General features: G+C 40.7%; 1 protein-coding gene across 1 annotated transcript in view; it reads right to left on the reverse strand.

Moving 5' to 3' along the window:
* The window catches only part of LOC140738937 (uncharacterized), a 245,212-nt gene that overhangs the window by 40,728 nt on the left and 178,361 nt on the right, over positions 1-26,123 (reverse strand). Inside the window, exons 16-18 of the mRNA XM_073066949.1 lie at positions 24,383-24,460; positions 19,970-20,053; positions 15,933-16,019 (exon numbers count right to left, since the gene is read on the reverse strand). Of these exons, the coding sequence (XP_072923050.1) occupies positions 15,933-16,019; positions 19,970-20,053; positions 24,383-24,460 (249 nt within the window). The remainder of the gene's footprint in view (positions 1-15,932; positions 16,020-19,969; positions 20,054-24,382; positions 24,461-26,123) is intronic.

The raw sequence follows: 26,123 nt of genomic DNA on the forward strand, positions 1-26,123 counted from the left end.
AAGTACTCGATAAAAGGTCCCCAGACCTTATGGAACTTTAGATCCGAATTAAGAATTGAATAATGAATTTTTTCGAGGTCCAAGCAGGCCATAATGTCGTTAAGCCATTGCGCATGAGTGGGCGGGGCAACATCTCTCCATCTAAGGAGGATCAAGCGTCTCGCCAGGAGAGAGGCAAAGGATAGTATTCGGCACTTGGTCGGACCCAGACATAAATCTGTCTCGCCCCAAAAACCGAACAGAGCAATTAAGGGGTTAGGTTCTAGGTGCTGATTCAGAATACCCGATAATGTAGTGAAGACATCTTTCCAGAATTTCTCCAAGCTAGGACAGAACCAGTACATATGGATAAGAGAGGCCACGCCCCTCTTGCATTTATCACAGAGCGGACTAAACCATCAGATTCTGGTGGTTTAGCTTCACTCAAAAGAGGATAGCTTCACTCAACTTCACTTGCTCCATCAACCCATCAACTCACTTTCAAGGACTCTTCACCTCATGTTCTCAATGTTTATTGTTTATTTATTTATTATTTTTCTTTCTTTTTATGTTCGCACTGTTTGTTGTCTTTTGCACACTAGTTGATCACACAGATCGGTGCAGTCGTTCACTGGATCTATTATTGTTATTATTCTATTATGGAGTATATACACAAGAAAATTAATCTCAGGGTCGTAGATGGTGGCGCAGATGTACTTTGATAATAAATTTACTTTGAATGCTATTAAATGGAATGCGAAATACAGTTTATCTTTAGTTCTCAAGTATGCCATGATCAAGGAGGTATGCTGTGGTTATGTGTGGGATGTGATTTAAATATAAAAATAAACTATTGCCAATCCACACCTCTCAAATTTGAAAAGAAAAATTCTAAACTTTATTTAGTGAACTAAGTGGCCATTAACTGCTAGTCAATCTCAGCATCTTTCCAGGGTGATACCCAGCTGGAATCAACATCTTACTTAGCAAAATATGCCAGATCAGGAACACATTCTTGTTAAGAATGTAAGTTCCATACTCATTTAAGATGAAAAACATAAAAATCACAGCAAGGTTAATCCATGCCTATGTTGAGAAAAATAAAGATTTGAAAGATCAGTGACACTGGGATAGAATGACAAAATTGCCACCATTAGCAATATGAGTACAGTTCAAAAAATTCTATAAAGCACTTTAAGGAACATTCTAGATTTTCACACCCCTTTTATTAAAAAGTGCTAAAATACCTAACTCTAATTATGATATTACTTTCACCCTCTTCTGAATTCTCTGTGAGAATAAACCACTCATCCCAGGGATGCCCAACTTGCTGCGCATGGGATGATTAGAGGTGGTGCATTGCACCCTAGTGATAATAATAACAAAATAAGCCCATTCATGCAAAAAGTATTAAACAAAAACCGATTTGTAGAAAAAAAATCTATAACAGGAATTGAAGTAGTTTAGAGCTAGAAATGGTTTTTACTGAGAATAAATCTAAAACATAGCAATTATTTTTAGTGATTTTATTATTTTGCGCACATCTTTTGACAAATCTTAACACGAGGAAATCTGCAGATGCTGGAAATTCAAACAGCAACATATACAAAATGCTGGTGGAACACAGCAGGCCAGGCAGCATCTATAGGGAGAAGCGATGTCGACGTTTCGGGCCGAGACCCTTCTGTCAGGGTCCAGTCTGGTCCGGAATCCGCGTTCCGGGTCTCGATCCGGTCCGAGTGCTCCGGACTCTGGGTCTTGTAGCTGTCCCTCCCGGCCCATTTGAGCCTGTTAAGATCATCCTGGATCAAGGAGGCACACCTGTGGCCAATTCGGCTGCAGGTGTTTATAAGGGGTCATAGGACAGAGACCGGGCGGGTGGTCGTTTTGTTCTGTATCCTGTTAGCTCCAAAGCTGGTTTAACCAGCTCTATACCTGGTTCGTCTACTCCTTGTCTGCTCTGAAGTTGGTTTAACCTACTCTACACCTGGTTTGTTTGCTCTGAATCCTGCTTCGTATCCTGCCTTTTGCCTGTTCTGCAACCGGCTCTCTATTCCGCTCTGCAACCCACTCTGTACCTGTTTTATCCGGTTCGTCATGCTTTTCCTGCTCCTCTCGGATGCACAGGCCCCACCGTCCCATCTTATTCGTCTTGCCCGCGCTTTCGGTTGCCTTTACTAATGTACCCGGTGGATCACTGTAGTTTTGCTGCTCACCCTGGACCCAGCTTCCTACTTGTTGCCTCCATTGGGTGGGTCCGGCCGGACTGTCGCTGCCCGGCGGGGGTTCTGCCCCCTCCTACCCGTTGCTTATGTCTGGCGGGTCCAGCCGGACTGCTGCTGCCCGGCGGAGGTTCTACCTTTTCCACCTATTACTCCCTACGGAGGTTTCCCCGCACCTGCCCAGGTGTCCGCGACTGGCCCAGGCCTCTGTGTTCCCGCCTGGGAGGCGGCCCTGCCCGGGATCCCTGCGGCCCGCCATGAGGAATCTGCCTGCCTGCCTGCCTCGAACTGTGGGATCCTCCTGCCTGCCTCGTCTGAACTGTGGGATCCTCCTGCCTGCCTCGTCTGAACTGTGGGATCCTCCTGCCTGCCTCGTCTGAACTCTGGGATCCTCCTGCCTGCCTCGACTGAGCTCTGGGATCCTCCTGCCTGCCTCGACTGAGCTCTGGGATCCTCCTGCCTGCCTCGACTGAGCTCTGGGATCCTCCTGCCTGCCTCGACTGAGCTCTGGGATCCTCCTGCCTGCCTCGACTGAGCTCTGGGATCCTCCTGCCTGCCTCGACTGATCTCTGGGATCCTCCTGCCTGCCTCGACTGATCTCTGGGATCCTCCTGCCTGCCTCGTCTGAACTGTGGGATCCTCCTGCCTGCCTCGACTGAGCTCTGGGATCCTCCTGCCTGCCTCGACTGAGCTCTGGGATCCTCCTGCCTGCCTCGACTGAGCTCTGGGATCCTCCTGCCTGCCTCGACTGAGCTCTGGGATCCTCCTGCCTGCCTCGACTGAGCTCTGGGATCCTCCTGCCTGCCTCGACTGAGCTCTGGGATCCTCCTGCCTGCCTCGACTGAGCTCTGGGATCCTCCTGCCTGCCTCGACTGATCTCTGGGATCCTCCTGCCTGCCTCGACTGAGCTCTGGGATCCTCCTGCCTGCCTCGACTGAGCTCTGGGATCCTCCTGCCTGCCTCGACTGAGCTCTGGGATCCTCCTGCCTGCCTCGACTGAGCTCTGGGATCCTCCTGCCTGCCTCGACTGAGCTCTGGGATCCTCCTGCCTGCCTCGACTGAGCTCTGGGATCCTCCTGCCTGCCTCGACTGAGCTCTGGGATCCTCCTGCCTGCCTCGACTGAGCTCTGGGATCCTCCTGCCTGCCTCGACTGAGCTCTGGGATCCTCCTGCCTGCCTCGACTGAGCTCTGGGATCCTCCTGCCTGCCTCGACTGAGCTCTGGGATCCTCCTGCCTGCCTCGACTGAGCTCTGGGATCCTCCTGCCTGCCTCGACTGAGCTCTGGGATCCTCCTGCCTGCCTCGACTGAGCTCTGGGATCCTCCTGCCTGCCTCGACTGAGCTCTGGGATCCTCCTGCCTGCCTCGACTGAGCTCTGGGATCCTCCTGCCTGCCTCGACTGAGCTCTGGGATCCTCCTGCCTGCCTCGACTGAGCTCTGGGATCCTCCTGCCTGCCTCGACTGAGCTCTGGGATCCTCCTGCCTGCCTCGACTGAGCTCTGGGATCCTCCTGCCTGCCTCGACTGAGCTCTGGGATCCTCCTGCCTGCCTCGACTGAGCTCTGGGATCCTCCTGCCTGCCTCGACTGAGCTCTGGGATCCAGCCCCGCCTGCATTAACCCTTAAATGCCATGGCATCCCCATCCTGTCCTCCCCCTAGTACTTCAGTATCTGCGTCCTGCGTTTGGGTCCATCCGGCCCCAGTTCCTGACACCTTCGTCGGGACAAAGGGTCTCGGCCCGAAACGTCGACAGCGCTTCTCCCTGTAGATGCTGCCTGGCCTGCTGTGTTCCACCAGCATTTTGTGTGTGTTGTTGTTTTGACAAATGTTATCTTCTTTCACATTAATCTGTTTTCAATTTTAAAAAATGTTCAATGAGTCAAACTAGGAAAGAAGGACTTTTGTTCTGCAGTTGTTTCATAACTGTTCAATACATGTTTGATACTTGTTTGATCCTGAGGTGCCAGGCATCTGCACCAGCGGTGAGTCACAGTTTTTTGCCAGTCAGTTTACAATTGACACTCATGCACTACAGAGGTTTGCTTTGTTCGTCCTTTTTGAACATTTGCAGTTTTGTACTTTTTTGAATATTAAGCCTTGTTTTTACATTCAGTTACCCATCACAGTGCAAAAGAAAATCAGCAAAAGAAAAGCAGAAAGTGATAGTAAGTGTAAATTCAATGAACAGTGGGAAAATGAGTTCTTATTTATAGCAGGTCTGTTAGGAAAACCGTTGTGCATTGTTTGTGAAATCACTTTCTCACATAATAGAAGACATGATCTTAATAGACTATAAAACACAACATCAGAATGAAATAGAAGGAAAACTGAAGCTAGTGCTTGGGTCTGAGAATATGTGATTAAGAAAAAGGAAGAAATCAAAAAAAGACAAAGCATATTTGTTAAAAGGAATTGTGAAAGTTTGGTGATGACAGAAACATCCTACGAAATTGCTTTAGTGTTGGCCAAAAAATGAAAGTCTTTCTCTGATGGAGAAGAAATCGTTAAGCCTTGTCTCCAAATATTTGCAAGATGTCTTGGTGATAAAAATATCAAAAGGAAAGTAGATGAAATTGTTCTGTCAAAGCAAACAGTTACAAGACACACCGAAGAACTCTGTCATGATGTATCTGAGCAACTGAAAGACCTTGTCCATGGTTCTACTTTCTTTTCTTTAGCTTTGGACAAATCTGCTGACATATGTGATGTAGCCCAGTTAACCATTTTTATAAGAGGAATTGCTGATCATTTTAGCGTCTTTGAAGAACTTATTGGTCTTGAGTTACTTCATGGAAGAATAAGAGGATCAGACATATTTGACAAAGTAAAATCATGCCTAGAAAATCTACAACTAGATTCTAGTAAACTCATTGGTGTTTGTACTGACGGAGCGCCATCAATGATGGGTAAAGCCGCTGAGTCTAGAACTTCGCTTGAAAACTTTTCAGGTTGTCCTCTACTAAAATATTACTGCATTATACACCAAGAGTCACTGTGTGGAAAAACTTTAAATTTGCAGCATGTTATATTACTGGTTGTGAAATGCATGAATAAAATCAGAGCAAGAGGATTCAACAGACAAGAATTCAGAGAATATTGTGAAATCTTAGATTTGGAATATGGCCAATCTCGTCCTTCAAAATGAGGTGCGCTGGTTTTCTAGGGTAGATTTTGGAAACTGAAAAATACTGTTCATAATTTTCTAGAAGAGAAAAATGAGCTGCCTGAGGAAAGAGCCCTTTTATGTGATAACAATTGGCTATTTGATTTAGCATTTTTAGTTGATGTTACCAGCCATCTTAATGATCTAAATTTGAAACTCCAGGGCAAGAACAAATTGTTTCCTAGCTTAGTAAATGATATCAATGCATTCAATATGAAGATAAACTGTTCACCTCTCAGTTAGAAAATGAGGATTTGAGCCCGTTTCTGCACTTAAAAGAGCAGAATGAATGTACTGAAAATAATGGCAATTTTACAAAATATATTGAAAAAATCAGGTTATTGTAAGAGTCATTTGAAAGTTGTTTTCATGATTTTGGTAAAGAAGACGACTGCATACTTGCAATTATAAACCCATTTTCACTTCGTGAACAAAAAAATCATGAAGATGCCTAGTAACATACAAATGGAACTTATTGACTTGAAAACAAATTCATTATTGAACATGAAATTTGATGAGCTTCCTTCCCTCAGTCCCAAATGCTTCTGACATGATTAATTTTTTGCGATCATTACCCTGTGAACATTTTCCAGAACTAAGAAAATTTGCCCAGAGTTATATCTGTTGTTTCGGAACGACGTACAGATGTGAACAAGCATTTTCAGCCATGAAATTAATTAAAAACATGTGGGAAAAGGAGTTTTTGGAAAAGCAAAACTATTTTTCTGGAGATTGCTAAGATACCCAGAAATGTGTGGAAAATCGCTCACGTACAGGATAAACTGATTTCTAACAGTATTAACATAGAGCAATGTGAATAAAATTTCATACTAGTGAATAGGCACAGGAAAATACTGTGATATGCTGAACTCAACATTGCCTTAATAAATCAGTGATTTTTTAAAAATACTGTCTGCTTAATTGATATTGAACTTCAATGAGACTCTACATTTTAGAAACAAATGTAGATTGGGTCATCATTTTGAAGAACATCTGTATTTGGTTCACAGGTATGGTTCTGAGCTTGTCTCTTTAACTTTTCTTTTGACTCCCAGTCTGACCTCTGCTCTAGTTTGTTCTCCCCCCCCCCTCACATATACAGATGACTGATCTGTGATTCCTGAAATTCAGTGATTTGAATTTATAGTATATACCATCTTAAAATTAGTAAAACATCTCAATATACCTCATACGAATGTCATCATTCAGAATTTAATACTAAGCCACTTCCATACGTAAAAGGACAGATGCAAGAGCTGGCTTAAGCATCTTTAGAGGTACATAAATGCAGATATTTTATAAGAATATCATAAGCTTGAGTTGGGAGTGATTATAATTACAATTAGAGGCCAGAATTGGTACATGGATCTTGGAAGGTTTCAGAGTTGGAGAATATTAGATAAAGAAGTGACAAGGTTGTGGAAAGTTTGAACATCAGGGTGAGCATTTTAAAATTGAAGCACTCCTGGGCCTCAAACCAAGATATCTTAGGAAGAACATGGATGCCGATTGAAAAGGATGGGGTCAGTTAAGAGATTATATCAGAATCAGAATGAAAACTAATATCACTATCATATGTAATGAAATTTGACATTTGCACAATACTGTAGTAATTTTATGTATTGCACTGCATTGTTGTCACAAAAAAACAAATTTCATGACATGTGTGAGTGATGATAAGCCTGATTCAGATATGGGTCTCCATTATGGACTGAGATTGGGAAGAGGACAGGGAGAGGGGAATCATGATTGGAAAAAGAGGAAGGGAGAAAGGAAAGAGTGGGAAGCACCAGAGAGACATTTTGTAATGATCAATAAACCAATTGTATGGAATCAAACAACAACACACACAAAATGTTGGTGGAACACAGCAGGCCAGGCAGCATCCATAGGGAGAAGCGCTGTCGATGTTTCGGGCCGAGACCCTTCGTCAGGACTAACCGAAAGGAAAGATAGAAAGAGATTTGAAAGTAGTGGGGGGAGGGGGAAATGTGAAATGATAGGAGAAGACCGGAGGGGGTGGGGTGAAGCTAAGAGCTGGAAAGGTGATTGGCAAAAGTGATACAGAGCTGGAGAAGGGAAAGGATCATGGGACGGGAGGCCTCGGGAGAAAGAAAGGTTGGGGGGTGGGGGGGAAGCACCAGAGGGAGATGGAGAACAGGCAAACAACTAAATATGTCAGGGATGGGGTAAGAAGGGGAGGAGGGGCATTAACAGAAGTTAGAGAAGTCAATGTTCATGCCATCAGGTTGGAGGCTACCCAGCCGGTATATAAGGTGTTGTTCCTCCAACCTGAGTTTGGATTCATTTTGACAATAGAGGAGGCCATGGATAGACATATCAGAATGGGAATGGGACGTGAAATTAAAATGTGTGGCCACTGGGAGATCCTGCTTTTTCTGGCGGACCAAGCGCAGGTGTTCAGCGAAACGGTCTCCCAGTCTGCGTCGGGTCTCACCAATATATAAAAGGCCACACCGGGAGCACCGGACGCAGTATACCACACCAGCCGACTCTCAGGTGAAGTGTCGCCTCACCTGGAAGGACTGTCTGGGGCCCTGAATGGTGGTGAGGGAGGAAGTGTAAGGGCAGGTGTAGCACTTGTTCCGTTTACAAGGATAAGTGCCAGGAGGGAGATCAGTGGGAAGGGATGGGGGGGATGAGTGGACAAGGGAGTTGTGTAGGGAGCGATCCCTATGAAAAGCAGAAAGGGGGGGGGGAGAGAAAAATGTGTTTGGTAGTGGGATCTCGTTGGAGGTGGCGGAAGTTACGGAGAATTATACGTTGGACCTGGAGGCTGGTGGGGTGGTAGGTAAGGACAAGGGGAACCCTATCCCGAGTAGGATGGCGAGTGGATGGGGTGAGGGCAGATGTGCGGGAAATGGGAGAGATGCGCTTGAGAGCAGAGTTGATGGTGGACGAAGGGAAGCCCCTTTGATTAAAAAAGGAAGACATCTCCTTCATCCTGGAATGAAAAGCCTTATCCTGAGAGCAGATGCGGCGGAGATGGAGGAATTGTGAGAAGGGGATAGCCTTTTTGCAAGAGACAGGGTGGGAAGAGGAGTAGTCCAGGTAGCTGTGAGAGTCTGTAGGCTTATAGTAGATATCAGTAGATAGGCCGTCTCCAGAGATGGAGACAGAAAGATCAAGAAAGGGGAGGGAAGTGTCGGAAATAGACCAGGTAAATTTGAGGGCAGGGTGAAAGTTGAAGGCAAAGTTAATGAAGTCGACGAGCTCAGCATGCGTGCAAGAGGCAGCGCCAATGCAGTCGTCGATGTAGCGAAGGAAAAGATGGGGATGGATACCGGTATAGACTTGGAACATGGACTGTTCCACAAAGCCAACAAAAAGGCAGGCATAACTGGGACCCATACGGGTGCCCATGGCTACACCCTTGGTTTGGAGGAAGTGGGAGGAGCCAAAGGAGAAATTATTGAGAGTAAGAACTAATTCCGCTAGACAGAGGAGAGTGGTGGTAGAGGGGAATTGGTTAGGTCTGGAATCCAAAAAAAAGCAAAGAGCTTCGAGACCATCTCGGTGGGGGATGGAGGTATATAGGGACTGGACGTCCATGGTGAAAATAAGACGGTGGGGGCCAGGGAACTTAAAATCATTGAAAAAATTCAAAGCATGAGAAGTGTCACGAACATAGGTGGGAAGAGATTGAACAAGGGGGGATAAGACAGTGTCAAGGTATGCAGAAATGAGTTCAGTGGGGCAGGAGCAAGCTGAGACAATAGGTCTACCTGGACAGGCAGGTAGATCTTGGGTAGGAGGTAGAAACGGGAAGTGCGGGGTGTAGGAACTATGAGGTTGGTGGCAATGGATGGGAGATCCCCAGAGCTGATAAGGTTGGTGATGGAATCAAATTACCTTACCCGACACCTCAGGGCTGGGTGTGTCCACACCTGTGCCAACACCTGCTCTGGGCACTCCTTCTCTTCATCTTTCCCACATCCCTCCTGCAGTGCTCCACCCTTGCCATTCCCAATATCCTTTGCTCCCATCAGATTCTCCACTCTCCACTCCACATTGACAACTATAGGATTGCGCATAAATCTTAAGCTATATACTGTATATGTGCCTAAGGCTTTTGCACAGCACTGTATATTTAATAGTGAAATTAAATAATTAGTGCAAAAACAGAAAAAAAGGTAAGCAAGGCAGCATTCATGGGTTCAATGTCCATTCAGCAATCGGCTGGCAGAGGGGAAGAAGCTATTTCTGAATTATTGAGTGTGTGCCTTCAGGCTCCTGTACCTCCTCTCTAATGGTAGCAATGAGAATAGGGCATGTCCTGGGTGATGGGCATCCTGAATGATGGATTCTGCATTTTTGAAGTATCGCTCCTTGAAGATATCTAGATGCTGGTGAAGCTAGTGCCCATGATGGAGCTGACAAAGTTCACAGCTTTCTGCAGCTGATTTTGATCCTGCGCAGTGGACCCCCCATACCAGACAGTGATACAGCCAGTTAGAATGCTCTCCATGTTACATCTGTAGAAAATTGTGAGTGTAATGAATAAATTTGTAATGAATTTTTGAATTTGTTCAAGTATGAACAGAGATAGAAGGAAGGCTGATTAGAAACATGGGATAATCAAGCTGAGAGTCTGGAAAAATAATGTGGATGAGGTCTCAGCAGCTGAGGCAAGGTCGTCAATTATTTATGTTCTAGATATAAAGTAAATGGATTTGTAAAGTATTGCTGATTAACACTCAGATAAGGCATAGATCTGTCTCCAAATGAAAGAATGAAACTTTACCCAGCTGGTTGTTAAGGAATGTTCTTTTTGCTTGCTGCATACTACCAAATGTCTCTGTTCTTAATATTAGGGGATTATGGCAAGATTGTGGGGTAATGGGCATAAGGGGAGATACTTTTACAGAAAACATAAAACTGTTGGATTGAGCGGAGAAGGGGGGTAAAACAAGAATGGAAGGAATTGTATTCACTTAACTTAGAATTGGGCATACTATGCTTAGTTATTCCTTGTATCTTGTTGGAAAACGTCACTCTGGGGTGTGTAGGTTTTTGTCATCATTATGATATAGTTGAACACATTCTTTTGCTATGTGAAACATATAAGGTTGAACGAAAGCAAATGCAGGCTGCACTGCTATCTTTGGGGGTTGATAGTTTTTATTTAAAATCTTTACTGAGTTATGGTAGTAACTTTAATTTAATTCATAATATTGTCTTCCATTATTTACAATCTATATGGCTTTTTGGGGTAACTTAGTTTTCATTTGATAAAGAACTAGTAGGGGTTTTATTTCTCAATCCTCTACAGTACACTCCAGTCCAGTTGGCGGAGGTAATGTACCTTTAAGTTGGACTGCCAAGTGCCATTAAAAGGAAGAGGAACAGGAAGGTCCATCTGCTGGTGAGTCAGTATTCTGGCAAAAACTACACAATGAAGACAAAAGAACACTCCAAGCAACTCTGCGAAAAGGTTATTGAAAATCACGTCAGGAGTCAGAGAGAAGAAAATTTCTAAGTCACCGAATATCCTTTGGAGTACAGTTAAGTCAATTTTCAAGAAATGTAAGGAATATTGCACAGTTGTAAGTCTGCCTAGAGCAGGCCATCCTCAAAATCTGAGTGACTGTGCAAGAAGGTGACTGGTGATGGAGGCCATCAAGAGAGCTATGACAACTCTGAAGGAGTTACAAGCTTCAGTGGCTGAGATGGGAAAGGCTACGTATACAACAGCTGTTGCCTGGCTGCTTTACCAGGCACAACTTTATGGGAGGGTGGCAAAGAGAAGGCCACTGCTGAAAAGAAATCACATGAAAATCTTGACTAGAGTTTGCTAGAAGGGATGTGGGAGACTCTGAAGTCATCTGGAAGAAGGTTCTATGGTCTGATGAAACAAAAATTGAGCTTTTTGGCCATCACACTAAATGCTATGTTTAGCATAAACCAAACACCGTGCATCATTGAAAACACACTATCCCTACTGTGAAGCATGGTGGTGCCTGCATCATGCTGAGGGGATGCTTTGCTGTAGCAGGCCCTGGAAGGCTTGTGAAGGTAGAAGGTAAAATTAATGCAGCAAAATACAGAGAAATCCTGGAGGAAACCCAATGTAGTCTGCAAGAGAACTGCAACTAGGGAGATGATTTGTTTTCTAGCAAGACAATGACCCCAAGCATAAACCCTAAGCTACACAGGAATGGCTTAAAATTAACAAAGTTAATGTCCTGGAGTGGCCAGGTCAGAGTCCAGACGTCAATCCAATTAAGAATTTGTGGCTGGACTTGGAAAGGCCTATTCAATCATGATCCCCATGCAATCTGACAGAGCTTGAGCAGTTTTGAAAAGAAGAATGGGGAAAAATTGTGCTGTGCAGATGTGTGAAGCTGATAGAGACCTAGCAACAGACTCAAGGCTTTAACTGCTGCCAAAGGTGCATCTACTAAATACTGACTTGCAGGGGGTGAGTAATTATGCAATCAGTTATTTTGTGTTTAATAACTGTAATAAATTTAGACCAATATGTAGAAATTTGTTTCCACTTTGACAGGAAAGTCTTTTCTGTTGATCAATCTCAAAAAAGCCAGATTAAATGCACTGTTATTCAATGTTGTAAAACAATAAAACATGAAAACCTCCAAGGGGGTGAATACTTTTTATAGGGACTGTATATAAAATTATGAAAATGCTTTCCCCAGGAAAAGTCAATACTAGACGGCATAACAGGGAGAAAGTTAGAGATGTGTGAAGTGAGTTTTCTTTCACGAAGAATGCAGGTGCCCAGAATGTGCAGTCAGGAGAATTGAAAATTGGAAGCAGATACCACAACAAAGTTTGACCGGTATTTACTGTAGATAGTATCAACATAGGGCAGGGAATATAGAGATACTGACCATGTAGAGGCATCTGTCTACATCATGATTCATGCAGGCATAGTTGCTCAAAGGACCTGCTCCAGTGCTGTACTGTTCTGCAGCATTTTCCAATAGAACATTTGGCTTTTGCCATAAATAAATCTGCCTAAAACCTGATTGAAGTGGAAAAGGGCTGACAGTATTTTAATATTGTTAATGAATCACAATGTGGCACAAGACATTGTTGTAGTTAATAGCAGACAAATCTTTGAATAGTTTCACAGGGGTTGAAAGATTCTGTTCTTTATCTGAATCCTGCCAGTATTACTCCTGTAGTTTGGAAACTACCTCCAGCAGTAATGCTGGATGAAAACCACAAGCTGATATCTTTCAGAATATCAAGCAGTTCACTATCACCACCTAGTGATTTTAGAAAGCACAGTGAACAGTTAGAATGCTTAAGGTGCCTGAAATGCTTCTATACTACATTAAAGAATATAGTCAAAATGTAGCTTTAACTTATGCGGGGCCTTTACTAACCACTTTCCAGCTCTTCGTGTATGAACGATGAATTTCAGACCTGAAATGTTAACTATTTCTCTTTCCACAGACATTGTCTGCATTAAAAACAGAACATTATTTTTTTCTGTTTTTTATGCAGCATTTGCAATTTATCTGATTATCATGTATGAAGCAACATGAATTATGGCTGAATTCTACAGCAGTTATTTACCACTTCTCCTTGTCAAGCTGAAAAGGGCGTTAATTTGGTGTAACCTTTTCATGGGAAAGTGGATATTAATATGCACAATGATAAACTGCTATTCAAAAGATAATGAGAGAAACTTAAAGCACAGGTGTGCGGCCAATTGTTCCCAGCCAGCTGAAACAAATCTATTCAGATTAATTGCCTTTACCAGTGGTTATTCAGAACTTTTAAAGTTTTCTGAGCATTTTTACCTCCGTGACTCTCTCAAACAGTGAATTCCAGAGCTCCGTCATTCTCTGGATCAAACCATTTTCCTCTCCTCTACTAATGACCTTAAATTTCTATTCCCTCATTACTGACCTGTCTGTAAACAGAAGTGGGGTTTTCCTATCATGGCCTTTCATTATTTTATGTAACTTCATTAAACTCTCCTCTGTGTCCTGTGTTTCAAAAGAAAATAGTTTCAATTTAGCCAATTTTTCCTCTGTACTAAACTTCTATCTTGGAACATCATTATAAATCTTGACCATATCTTGTCTTGTGTCATCACATCCTTCAAATCATATGGTGACAAGAAGACAACACTAGCTGTAGTGTAAGTATTGTTTGATGCATTTTACCCCTTTGTCCTCACTTTCTGCTCTACATTCAACATCTTTAACTACATATATCTTTAATGCAGTACCTGTACTTCTACCAAACACACAAGTCAATAGGAACTTGGCTAGATCATCTCAGACTTCAACTCCTTTCCTATGCCAGACAGATCCCTCATTCCCTCTCTGGGGCAAAGAATTCATGATTCAGCTTTATCTGCAAGAAGAAATTTTGATATACTTTGATTTAAAAAAAACTGGCTCCTTCCCTTGATATCATGCCCCATCATTCAAGATTCTCCCTCCAATGAAAATATCTTAACATTTATCACGTTGTGTCCCCTTAGTATCTTGAATATTTCAATAATATCACTCTTCATTGTTCTAAACCCCAAATAATACATAATTTGTTTAGCCTCAAACACACAAGAATCTACAGATGCTGGAATCCAGAGCAGCACACAAAATGCTGGAGAATTCAGCAAATCAGACAAAAACCATTGACATTTTGAGCTGAGACCCTTCTTCAGGACTGAAAAAGAAAGGGGAAGATGCCAGAATAAAAGGATGGGGGAGGGGAAAGAGGATTAGCTAGAAGATAAGTGAAGCCAGGTGGGTGGGAAAGGTAAAGGGCTAGAGAAGAAGGAATATGATAAGAGAGGAGAAAGGGAAGAAGGAGGGGCACCAAGGGGAAGTGATTGGCAGGTGAGAAGAGGTAATATGCTAGGTGTAAGAAGTACGAGGGGGAATAGAAGAGGGAAGGGGGAGGAAAAAAGTTACCAGAAGGAGAAATCAATGTTTATGCCATCAATTTGGAGGCTTCTGAGACAGAATATGAGGTGTTGACAGTGGCCTCATGACAAAAGAGGACTGTATACAACTCTGAAATATTTCTCCTCCAGATTGCCATGAAACCAAGAAAGAAAAGAACAGCAAGAAGATCATCAACCCCCAAATCACTCCTCCCAACACAAAAACACAGAACAGGCACATTGATCCCCAAATAGCCCCCTCCCCCCCCCCCCCCCCCACACACACACACACACACGAAAGATCAGGTGAAAAACACAGAATACAAAAAAAAAGCAATAAGACTGAAAAAACAGTCCACATCCAAATTGTACAAAACCTGGGCTATATTCTCCCTCTCCGTAGCAGACAAAACAGTCCTCTAATTTACATTGGGCTTCACCAATGCAGAGGAGACTGCATCGGGAGCATCTCGAGATATAAACAGACTACCCCAACAGATTCGCAGGTGAAGTGTTACCTCACCTGGAAGAACTGCTTGGATGGGCCCTGAATGGAGGTAATGGAGGAGGTGAATGGGCAGGTCTTTCATTTCTGTTGCTTGCCAATATATGTGTCACATGGAAGATTAGTGGAGAGGAATGAATGGACAAAATACACTTAACTCCTACTAGATCACTGACGCACTGAACTGCCTGTAGCCCTTTTGCGCATAACCTTCCATTTACTAAAACCTTTTGAATAAAGTATTTCACATAGGTACAATTACTGCTGCAGACACATGTTAGACCTATTTTACACCACAAATATTCTAAAGAAATAAAAGATTGTCTTGAAAGTTAACTGTCTCTATTTATTTCTCACCCAGTTTCACATTACAGCAGACAAAATTATACAGGAATATAGGAACAAGCATTATCATTCGGCTTCTACAGTATGTTCTGCAATTCAAGAAGGTTATGGTTAATCAGTGCAATGATGTGATTTGCTTGTCTTTGTTCTGTATGGATTCAAAGGTCTTAAATTGCTAAGGTAAGCTAAGGTAAGGGGACATAATCTGTAGGTAGAAGATATGAATATTACCCCAAATGTTGATTCACTGCAAACATTCCTGAAAACAATATGGAAGATTAAAGCCAATTCAATAGACAGACAAGTAAATTCTCTGGCCATGTTTCCCTGCATGTCACACACAATATGATGTGTAATACAGTGATTGGCACTCAGAGAAAAACACAAGTATATCTCCAAAGAAGTACAGTAATGGAAGTTTCAAAGGTACATTTAATGTCAGAAAAATGTATACAGTATACATCCTAAAATGCTTTTTCTTTGCAACCATCCACAAAAACAGAGAAGTGCCCCCAAAGAATGAATTACAGTTAACTGTCAGAACCACAAAGTCCCCCCAGTTCCCCTCACTCCTGCGTGTAAGTGGTAGCAAGCAACAATCACCCCTCCCCCTGGCAAAAAAAAAGCATCAGCACCCACCACTGAGCACTCAAGCGTGAGCAAAGCAACGGCAAAGATACAGACTTGCAGTACCCCAAAGACTACTAGTTCACTCGGTGTTCGACAAACCACAGGCTTTTTCTCTCTCCCTAATAAGGGAGAAAAGGTGTCTCCGTTTCACAGCAAGAGGGGAGACGTAACAGCAAAATGGGGGACATAAACATTTACCTGAATGATCATTAGGAGGTCTTGTGTCCACTGTTTGTATACTTTCATCAATCAGTTTAGGTTTATCTCTCCTGAGCATTTCAACATCTGAAATAATAAAGTTAATAGCATTTAAGAATGGAATTGTATAAAATAGATTAGTCCTTGTCCTTTATTTAATTTAGACTAATTTTGTAGAAGAAAATAAAATCAGGAAACACATTTATTTTTGGTCAGAAATTTAAGTAAATTTCCATAGGTAGTTGACTTTTAAATGAGAGCAGTAAGAAATTTACCCAAGTAAGTTTTCTTACTGCTCTCAGTTAATAGTCAACTACCTAAGGAAATTATCTGGTAAAGCTTTAAAATTATTTAGTTTTAGAAAACTAAGATTTGTTTCAGCATACTATAAAATAAAACATCACCAGGCAGGAGCCAACATGTGAAAATAGAGATGCCAGTATACTTAAGTAAGTCATATGCAAACCAGATTTGAACTATTGGGAACTTTTGTAGAAATATAGAGATGTCAAGAGCCAAAAGTAAAGAAAGCTTAATTGGAAAAAATAATATCAGTAAACACATATATTTTGAGCTATCTGAAATGTAAATGTAACATTGCAACACAATATTGACCTGAAAACTGAACAATGTTAACAAGCATGGCTCACAATTGGATAATTCTTTGAACATTGTGCAATCATTAGCAAACATCTTCATTTCTGACCTTGTGATGGAAGAAAGACTGTTAGTGAAACAGCTGAAGATGGTTTGTCAGATAATGCCCTGAGGAACTTCTGCAATGATATCCTATGCTGGGATTATTGGCCTTCAATAAGCATAACACAAATATCTTCCTTTGTGTGAGGTACGAATGAACAACTGTTATGGGTGTACAGAAGTGAATGCCTGGTCCACTGGGAAGACTGGCAGAAAGCTGGGATATAATGTGATGTAGTATGAAGGAGTGAACTTCCAACAAAGCATTTACTCTTTCCAAAGTTGAACAGCTAGTCAATCTCCATCATAAATGATAAAAATATCAAGAGACTGACAAACTTCCATAATTCATCACAAATTCCAAAACATGATTTTTCTGACCAGAGCCAGCAGATTTCTTTTCTCATGTTTGGAAATCCCTATCAGATGACACAATATTACCTTGCTCAACATTTTGATTTAAAGATTTTAAAATAGTGTTAACTTTATTTTGGCTATTATATAATCTTTGGCATAAAAGAGCATTATGGAGATTAATGTAAGGGACTGACAGTGTAATTGTGTCAAAGTTATTGGCACAAATATCATATTGTGACCAAATATTTACGTAGGTGGTAGGCATAATGGGTTTGTGAGATTCTTTCCTGCATATCATCATTATGGCCATCAAACCTTACAACTCCTCCCTCGGAGTGTCAGACACACTGAGCCAATAGCCGGGTCCTGGACTTATTTCCACTTGGCATAATTTACTTATTATTATTTAATTATTTATGGTTTTATATTGCTATATTTCTACACTATTCTTGGTTGTTGCGACTGTAACGAAAGCCAATTTCCCTCGGGATCAATAAAGTATGTCTGTCTGTCTGTTTCCTTACCACGAAACATAGACAGTCCTTGCAATATGCCAGCAATTGTTAGATCTGCTGAAAATTAGCATTTAAAATCTTCACGTTAAAAGGGTCATGTTTATATTGGTCAAAAAGGAAATTCATTTATCATTGCTATTAACATCAACATCATCTTCAAAGTTAGCAGTTATAGTGTCTTTATTATTTTCATTATTTTAGACAATATCAGCTGGAAGTAGAGTAGCTCTCAACCTTTTCTTTACAGTAACATTTATATACAATAATGGCAAGTTCAGACTTGAGCAAATAGCTTCATAAAAACATGTACTATTTAAATCCCAATTATCTATAATTAGTAATATCTTTATATGCAGAGCAGTGAAATCAAATCCACTTAATATAAGCAGAAAGTTACTTTAATTTTTCATAGTCACTTGCTTCAGTTTTTTGTGCTTGCTTTATTTTGAGATTACCTATTTGGACATTTTTGAAGCTGATTTCTGTAGAAAGCATACTCAGTTTGACCAGTCTTTCTGCTTTTTCAAACATTCAAATACAAAATGGGAAAATGGCACAAAATTCAAGTACAGACATTCCCCAGGTCACAACAGGGTTCTGTTACTGAGAACTGTTTGCAAGTGAAAATGATCTCTTAATCAGACCCCAGTGAACAAAAATCCTGTCTCTCAGAAACTACTCCACCAAGTTCCCTACCACTTACAAAAAGGTTCACTGACCTGTTGTTGCATGGAAACAACACAAACTATCTTACAACTTCTGGCAGCTCACCTGTACAAAAATCTCTATCCCATCTGGTACCCTCTTCTCTTAACTCCCCAGCCTTCACATCCTTCTCCATGGTAAATATCAATGAGAAGTATTCATTCTGTACTTTGTTTAAAACACCTGGCTGCACACATGCTGTTTATGATTTTAATAAATGACTTGGATGAAGAAGTGGAAGGGTGCGTAGTAAGTTTGCAAATGACATAGAAGTTGGTGTTGTGGTGATTAGTTTAGTAGCTTGTTGTAAGTTACAATGGGATACTGATAGGACACAGAGTTGGGATGAGAAGTGGCAGATGAGTTTCAATCCAGAAAGGTGGTAAGTGATACACTTTGAAGGGTTGAACCTGAAGGCAGAGTACAGGCTTAATGGCAGAATTCTTAGCAGTGTGGATTAACAGAGGGATCTTGGGGTTCATATTCATTGATTCCTCAAAGCTGCCACCTAGTAGATAGGGTGATTAAAAAGGTATATGGTCTTTATCAGAATCAGAATCTGAATGTGGCACAAAGTTCAAGAGCTATGAGGTAATGCTACATCTCTATAAAATTCTGGTTAGAAGCTGCTTCAATACTTTGAGTATTGTGCTCAGTTAAAGTCACCATGCAGAAACTTTAGAGAGGGTGCCTGGACTTGAGAGCATTGCAGAAAGATTGAGCGAGTTAGATTGAGGAGTGAAGGAGGATGAGAAGTGAATTGATAGAGGTGTATAAAATGATAAGAGCAATTGATAGAGTGGACAGTGTGGAAATGGCTGATACAAGAGGACATAATTTTAAGGTGATTAAAGTTAAGTATGAGGGGAGACGTTAGAGGTAGGTTTATTACAAAGCAAGTGATGGGTGTATGGTATGGGCTGCCGGGGTGATAAAAGAAGCAAATACAATAGGGACAATTAAGGGACTCTTAAATAGGCACATAGATGAAAGAGAAATAGCAGGTTGTGTGGGAGGGAAATGCTACATTGATCTTGGAGTAGGTTGGCACAACATCATGGATTGCAGGGCCAGTATTCTGCTGTAAGGTTCTATGTTCTAAAATACTACCACTCCACCACAACCCTTTGTTTTCTGTGGACCAGCCAAACTTGAATCCAATCCACCAAGTCACCGTGGATCCCAAGTGCTTAATCTTTTTGATACATCTACCATGAAGGATTTTGTCAAATGCTTTAATAAATATCGTGTAAATGCTTTCTTCAGCACAGCAGCATATAGAATAGACAATGGGATGACACTCTTCCAGGTTTGCCATAAGCAAACACACACCACACTACTCCCTTTGCATTACTTTGGCAACAACCATTATTGAAGCAGCACACTGTTGTAGGTAGAAAATTGCTCCTTATACAGTGTATACTTCTCTTTAAGGCTGGCTCTCGAGGTCTTAACAGTGTGGCCGAGTGCTGGCAGCTGCAAGATCTTGCAATAGTTTCATATCAGTGCACAGTGAAACTGGCAGAGTTCTAAATTGACAGAGATATTTGACAATTCACGTCTTGAAATTACAATGTTTCAAAAAGGTGGAACTGAGATAGCAAAAATGAAAGCAACAAGTTAGAGTCTTAAACCTATATCTGCAATAAATAATATCTATTCAAATCAATAGTAAATCTTCCCATGTGCTTCTTAAGTGAGTAAACAATTGTATAATCAGTCTCTTGACATAAGTTTTCTTAAACAATAATAAACCTCTACCTGAATCAATTGGCTGTAGTTTTAAACTTTCTTCCTTTGTTTTGTTCTCAGGTAGCACATCAACTTCTCCATGGCTTTCTCCGCCTGACGCATAAGCAGCAAAAATAGAACAATGACACAGGTTAACATCTACTACCTTGGAATTATCTACATCTGTTCTCTAAAAACATGTCTACATTATGACCAAGAAACTCACCCTACAGTATTTAAAGATGGTTATCTGAAGATTTTCCATACTTCAGACTGGCTCCAAAATTTAAATTGTGTTAAGTACAGCTTCAATGTATTTGCTTAATGGACACTACCTGGAGGTGACAATCATTTGCTCTGACAAAACATCACCTCTGCAATCTCCATCAGCACAGCAGCACTGCAGGGATGTATTCTTAATTCCCACTCTACTTGCTTTACACCGATGACTATGTGGCTAAGCACAGCTCCAACACCATATACAAGTTTGCTGATAACACCACTGTTGTGGGCTGTATCAAAAGTGGTGGTGAATCATCATATAGGAGTGAGATTGGAAATTTGGCTGATTGGTGTAATAACAACAACCTCTCACTCAATGTCAGTAAGACCAAGGAACTGATAGTAGACTTCAGGGGAGAGGAACCAGAGGTCTATGAGCCAGTAATCATTGGAAGATCACAGATGGAGAAGGTCAGTAGCTTTAAATTCCTGGCTGTCACTATCTCAGAGGATCTGTCATGGACCCATCATATAAATATAATTGTGAAGAAGACACTTCAGCACCTCTACTTCCTCCAGAGTCTGCAAAGATTCGGTATGTCATCAAAAACCTTGGCAAACTTCTATAAATGTGTGGTGGAAAGTGTGCTGACTGGTTGCATTATGAGAACACCAATGCCTTTGAGTGGAAAATCCTGCAAAAGGTAGTGGATTTGGCCCAGTACATAATGGGTAAAACCCTCCCAACCATTGAACACATATGCATGAAACATTGCCATAGAAAAGCAGCATCCATCATCAAAGATCCTCACCACACAAGCCATGCTCTTTTCTTGCTGCTGCCACCAGTAGAAGGTACAGGTGCCTCAGAGCACGCACCATCAGGTTCAAGAACAGTTACTATCCCTCAACTAAAGTGGATAGCTACACTCCTTTAAGGACTCTGTTATATTGTTATTTCATACCTGTTATTTTTTGCTACTTACTTATTATGTGCATTTGCACAGTTTGTTTACATTTTACAGTTCCTGATGTTTACAGTTTAGATACTGTTTACAGTTCTGTTGCGTAGATTTATTAAGTATGCTCGCAGGAAATGAATCTCAGGGTTGTGTATGGTGACATGTAGGTACTATGATAATACATTTTACTTTGAACTTTGTTCTTTGAAACAGCATTAATTTGCCTTAAACAGATTTGTTTCATTCCTATGGAAATTCAGTAGGTGGTGGCTATCATACTGCCTAAAACTGCAACTCTTTAATCAGATTCACCAAACATGTTACTTAGAATTGAATTCAGTGTCAAAATATTTCAGTTTCATTTCAATTATTCCCAATGTTGAAGGTATTTTCTTTGGTTCCTCAAGGGCCAGTGTTCTTCTTTGCAAGGTCTACAAATCAGTGGTGGCTCCTTAAATCCTATGTATGATTACTGTGGGACCAAACCATGGCCAGCAACTTGGGCAGGGTACAGATGGAATGTGGTCAGGAGTGGGACTATACATTTGGATGGAACTGTGAGAGAAGACGGGCAAGTTGTAAATGGAAAAATTTTGGCAACAAAGACCAAATGCATGGTTAAGAATATGGGCAGCATGCCCAGAAAGGAAGGAGTTTGCAGGAGGATAACAGGAAGTCAAAGAGTGATGGTGGGGGGGAAAAACACAGGAGAGTGGTGTTACACATAAACTACACATATAAACAGTACTTTAAGGAAGATTTTTTTTTGCACAACACCAGCCATTATAATTTTTCTATCTTAACCTGTAGAGAATCCATATTTTATCCTTTTCATACATCTACAATAAAGGATTTTACAATTTTTTTCTTTTCTCAATGGATGCTGTCATATTTTAGTTTTTACTGGATTAGACTTCTCACATTTCTAAAACCTTTCTAATCCTAAAGATTATTGCAATATTTGTTTACCAATATTATTAACCTCTTGTTTTAATACATATTTACCACATGGTATTACAATCACAGTAATGTATGCTCACCTCAAATTCCAGATTGTTTATTTTGATAGCCAGAGCACAAAATGCAGGGAGAGAGTGAGAGAATAAATGTGAGTGTGAGAGTGAAAGAAAGAGAGAGAATATATACAGACACAAGGAGAAAGATAAAGTCACAGACAAAATTTCTGAGAGTCTCTCACACACACACACACTGTGGTGAACTAGATATACCTGTCTGACTGCTCCTGTGGCTCCTCCCACAGACCCTGCTGACTGCTCCTGTGGCTCCTCCCACAGACCCCTGTATAAAGGCGACTGTGGTCTGCTGCTCTCCCTCATTTTCCCAGGATGTAGTGTTGTTCTTCAGTCAATAAAAGCCGATATCTCACTTCCTAAGTCTCAGCGTGAGTTATTGATGGTGCATCACACACACACACAGAAAAAGTGAAAGTAATACAAAGAATGCAGTAGACAGCAAGAGATATAATGCAACAAGGGCAAGGTGATAAAGGGACCTGAATAGTGTCTGTGCATGAGGGAGAAGGATGGACTCATGGAAAGTAAAAGGGAGTGAGAAAATCAGAGACAGAAATAAAGAAAATAAGACAGAGAAAGTGAAAATGAAAGAGAAAGGAAAAGAAAAGCAAATCTAAGAAAATGAGAGACAGAGAAAAGAGGTCAAGACTGAGCAATATACAGTAGCAGGAAAACTAAAATTAGAGATAGAGAGGGAGATAGATGTTTAGAGGAGGGAAAGAAACATTGAATATACCTGGATGAGAAAAACAGATAAAGTGAGAGAGCCATGAAAGGAAGGGGAGAAAACTGATTCAGAAGAACAGCAAGAACAAGCAGGAAAAGGATGGAAACATGATACCAAAGGATTAACTGAGGGAGAAAAGATTTGAGAAATAAAATTAATGTGACTGGGCAAGATTTAGAGACGGGGAAAAAGGAAAGATGGAAACTGGAGTAAAGAAAGAGGGAGGTTAAGAAATGATGAAGGAAGGGAAATGCCACTGAGGGAGAGAGTAATATATTTAATAATTAGAGAAGTGAGCCGTGGAATGAGAGAGAGAGAGATAAAAAGAGCTAGAGAGAGAAAAACAGTTAAAAAGAGAGAGGCTATTAAGTAGTAAGCAATTTTTATTATAGTAGTTAATCTGACTCTCACATTGAGCATTTTTTTTTTGCCAAAGTGGCCCCTGCTTGAAAAACTAAGAAGAAATAGTGTTCTAGCTACAGTAGAACCCACACAGTGGTTTATCATGATACAAAAAACTCTGGTGCAGTATGAATTTAATGTAAGATACCAACTTCTACAGTACATCATGAGTAAAGCCCTCCCAACCATTGAGCATATGTACATGAAACACCGTTGTAGGTAAGTAGCATCTATCATTAGAGATCCTCCTTGCCCAGGCCATGTTCTTTTCTTGATGCTGCCATCATGTAGAAGGTACAAGAGCCTCAGGACTGGCACCAACAGGTTCAAGAAGAGCTACTATCTTATAACCATCAGGTTCTTGAACAAAAGGGGATAATTACACTCACTTGCCCATTCATTGAGATGTTTCCACAACCAATGACCTCACTTTAAGAATTCTTTATCTTATTATTTCATGTTTTTATTATTATTTATTAATGCCTGCATTTGCAGTTTGTTGTCTTCTGCTCTCTACTTGATCTTTCTTTGATCTTGTTAATATTTTATAGATTTGCTCAGTATGCCCACAGGAAAATGAATCTCAGGGTTGTATACGGATATATACAGTATATGTACTCCAGTAATAAATTGTACATTGAACTTTGGAATGGGAATTGTGGATTGTGCTTTGAATGTCCACCCAGAAGATCATTCAGCAATTTATCATCACACATTGCCTGCTAGGTCTTACTTTATCTTTCTAATATATAATGTCCTCCCTCCACCAGGATTTTTAATGTTATGTCTGAAAGTCTGTGCTTTCTCAGTTTCTGGACAATCATAAATGTTCCTTCTGCAGATTTGACATTCATCTATGCTGGAAGTGGGCAAGTCATAATAATATAAAATGTACTGCTTCATGAAAAATATATCTAATCAGTATGACTTTAAACTTTTGTTCTGTTACTATCAAGCAAGACTTCAAATAATCATTTCTAGTTAATTCTGCAATGAACAATAATCTCTACAATAACATTTTTAATGTGTACAAAAATGCTCTAAGCACAGTTTAATATACCTTATAGATGATTTATAAAGAAAAATAAAGTCTTACTTGGACAATGTTGAAAATTTGAATCTGTTTGTGTGGCAATACTGCTGTGTAATTTTTTGTGTGCTTGAAGATTTTCATCTGAAAAATACAAAACACTATAAAGGAACCCCAAAGAAATGAGGAAAAGCTATTCTTACTTAAGTATTTTTTGTCTTTATTTACTCCTATTAATAAGAAAGAAAAGTCTCAAATCTTCTGTTGATATCTCAACAGATTCCCAAATTACTATGTTAGTCTAACAAGATAAGAGGTTGGCGTGACTGCACTTGGAGTATTGTGTGCAATTGTGGTAATCACATTAGAGGATCAAATGTAAAGGCAAAGTAAGCAGTTCATGGAAGGACCCTTATCAGCATTGACGTACAGAGGTACCTTGAGGTCCAAGTCCTTAGCTCCCTGAAAGTGTCTACAAGTTGACAGGTGGGGAAATGATATCTCCTTCAATATAGTTTTCTTACCCTATTGCTTAATTCCCCTAAAATCTAGAAATATATTATTTTTGAATGCAATCAATAATTAAACCTGAACAATCTTTATCATTCTCTGGGTGAAGACATTTTTCCTCACTTTTGTGACATGACTGTTCATTTTTTGTGCAATTGTAGCTATACAGGTCATTCCTGGGGAAATGAATTGGTTGTAATTTTATAAACATTCTTAAGACAGTTTCGTCCTTAAGTCAGAAGATATACAAAAAACATTTGATATGGTAACCATACCACAGTATTTTAATGAATGGCATCAAAATACATAAGACTGATAAGAAAGAATAATAGGCACTGATGCAAATTTGTTGTTTTTTACTCAATACCATTTATGAAGAATTAAGTTATTTTAAATGTGTTTTCCTACACTACCTTCTCACTAGTATCCAGCTACACTGTCCTCAGTAAATTTTGCCTATCTATTCGTGTGGGCAGGTTAGAATGGACTGATGAGCCATTAGAAATTAAACTGCCTCTCAAAATTGGCTGTCTTCCCTGGTACACTTTCAACAATTTTCAACCCTGTTTCTTTATTATTCTGCAAAAGCCTGTAAATGAGTTTACCTTAGCTGAAGAAATTTGCATTAACACTCACAGGATGGGAAGAATAGCACTGAAGCTTGTGTGGCACAGTAATCTCCACTTTTGTACAAGATTCTGTAAAATACACTAAATAGCAGCAAAGGATTGCCAGCAACAGTTCCCCTGCTAGCTTAAGCCAGCAATGAAGCCACACTCCAAGACTTCCAAATGGATATATAAGTAATATTAAAAGAGATGTGGTGTTGGCTCAGATTATCTCTCCTAGACTTTCCAAATACATTGATTTAGCCACAACAGCCTTGTGCTGCAGCTAACTGATCTGTTGCCTTGTAACTCTGCTGACCTGGGCTTAATTCTGATCTCGTGTTGAATGTTTGCACGTTCTTCCTCTGATGTCTTGGATTTTCTCCAGGTGCTTTAATTTCCTCCCGGAGTCCAAACATGTAGATTGGTAGGTTAATTGGCTGCTGTAAATGACCCCTAATATGTTGATGATGATAGAATATGATGGAGGGAAGTGTTGGGAATTTATAGAAAGAATAAAGTGGGATTAGAGTAATCGGTTGATTGATGGTTGGTGGGGACTTGATAAGTTGCAGGTCTGTTTCTGGGCTGTATGACTCCATTAAAGTTGAAAAGTTTGATGAGTTACTATTCGTAAGTAATTAAAAATATCCACAGCTTAGAGTTCAGAGAAGAGAACAAAATAATGG

The sequence above is a fragment of the Hemitrygon akajei genome, chromosome 14, assembly GCF_048418815.1.
Source record: "Hemitrygon akajei chromosome 14, sHemAka1.3, whole genome shotgun sequence".
Lineage (NCBI taxonomy): Eukaryota > Metazoa > Chordata > Chondrichthyes > Myliobatiformes > Dasyatidae > Hemitrygon > Hemitrygon akajei.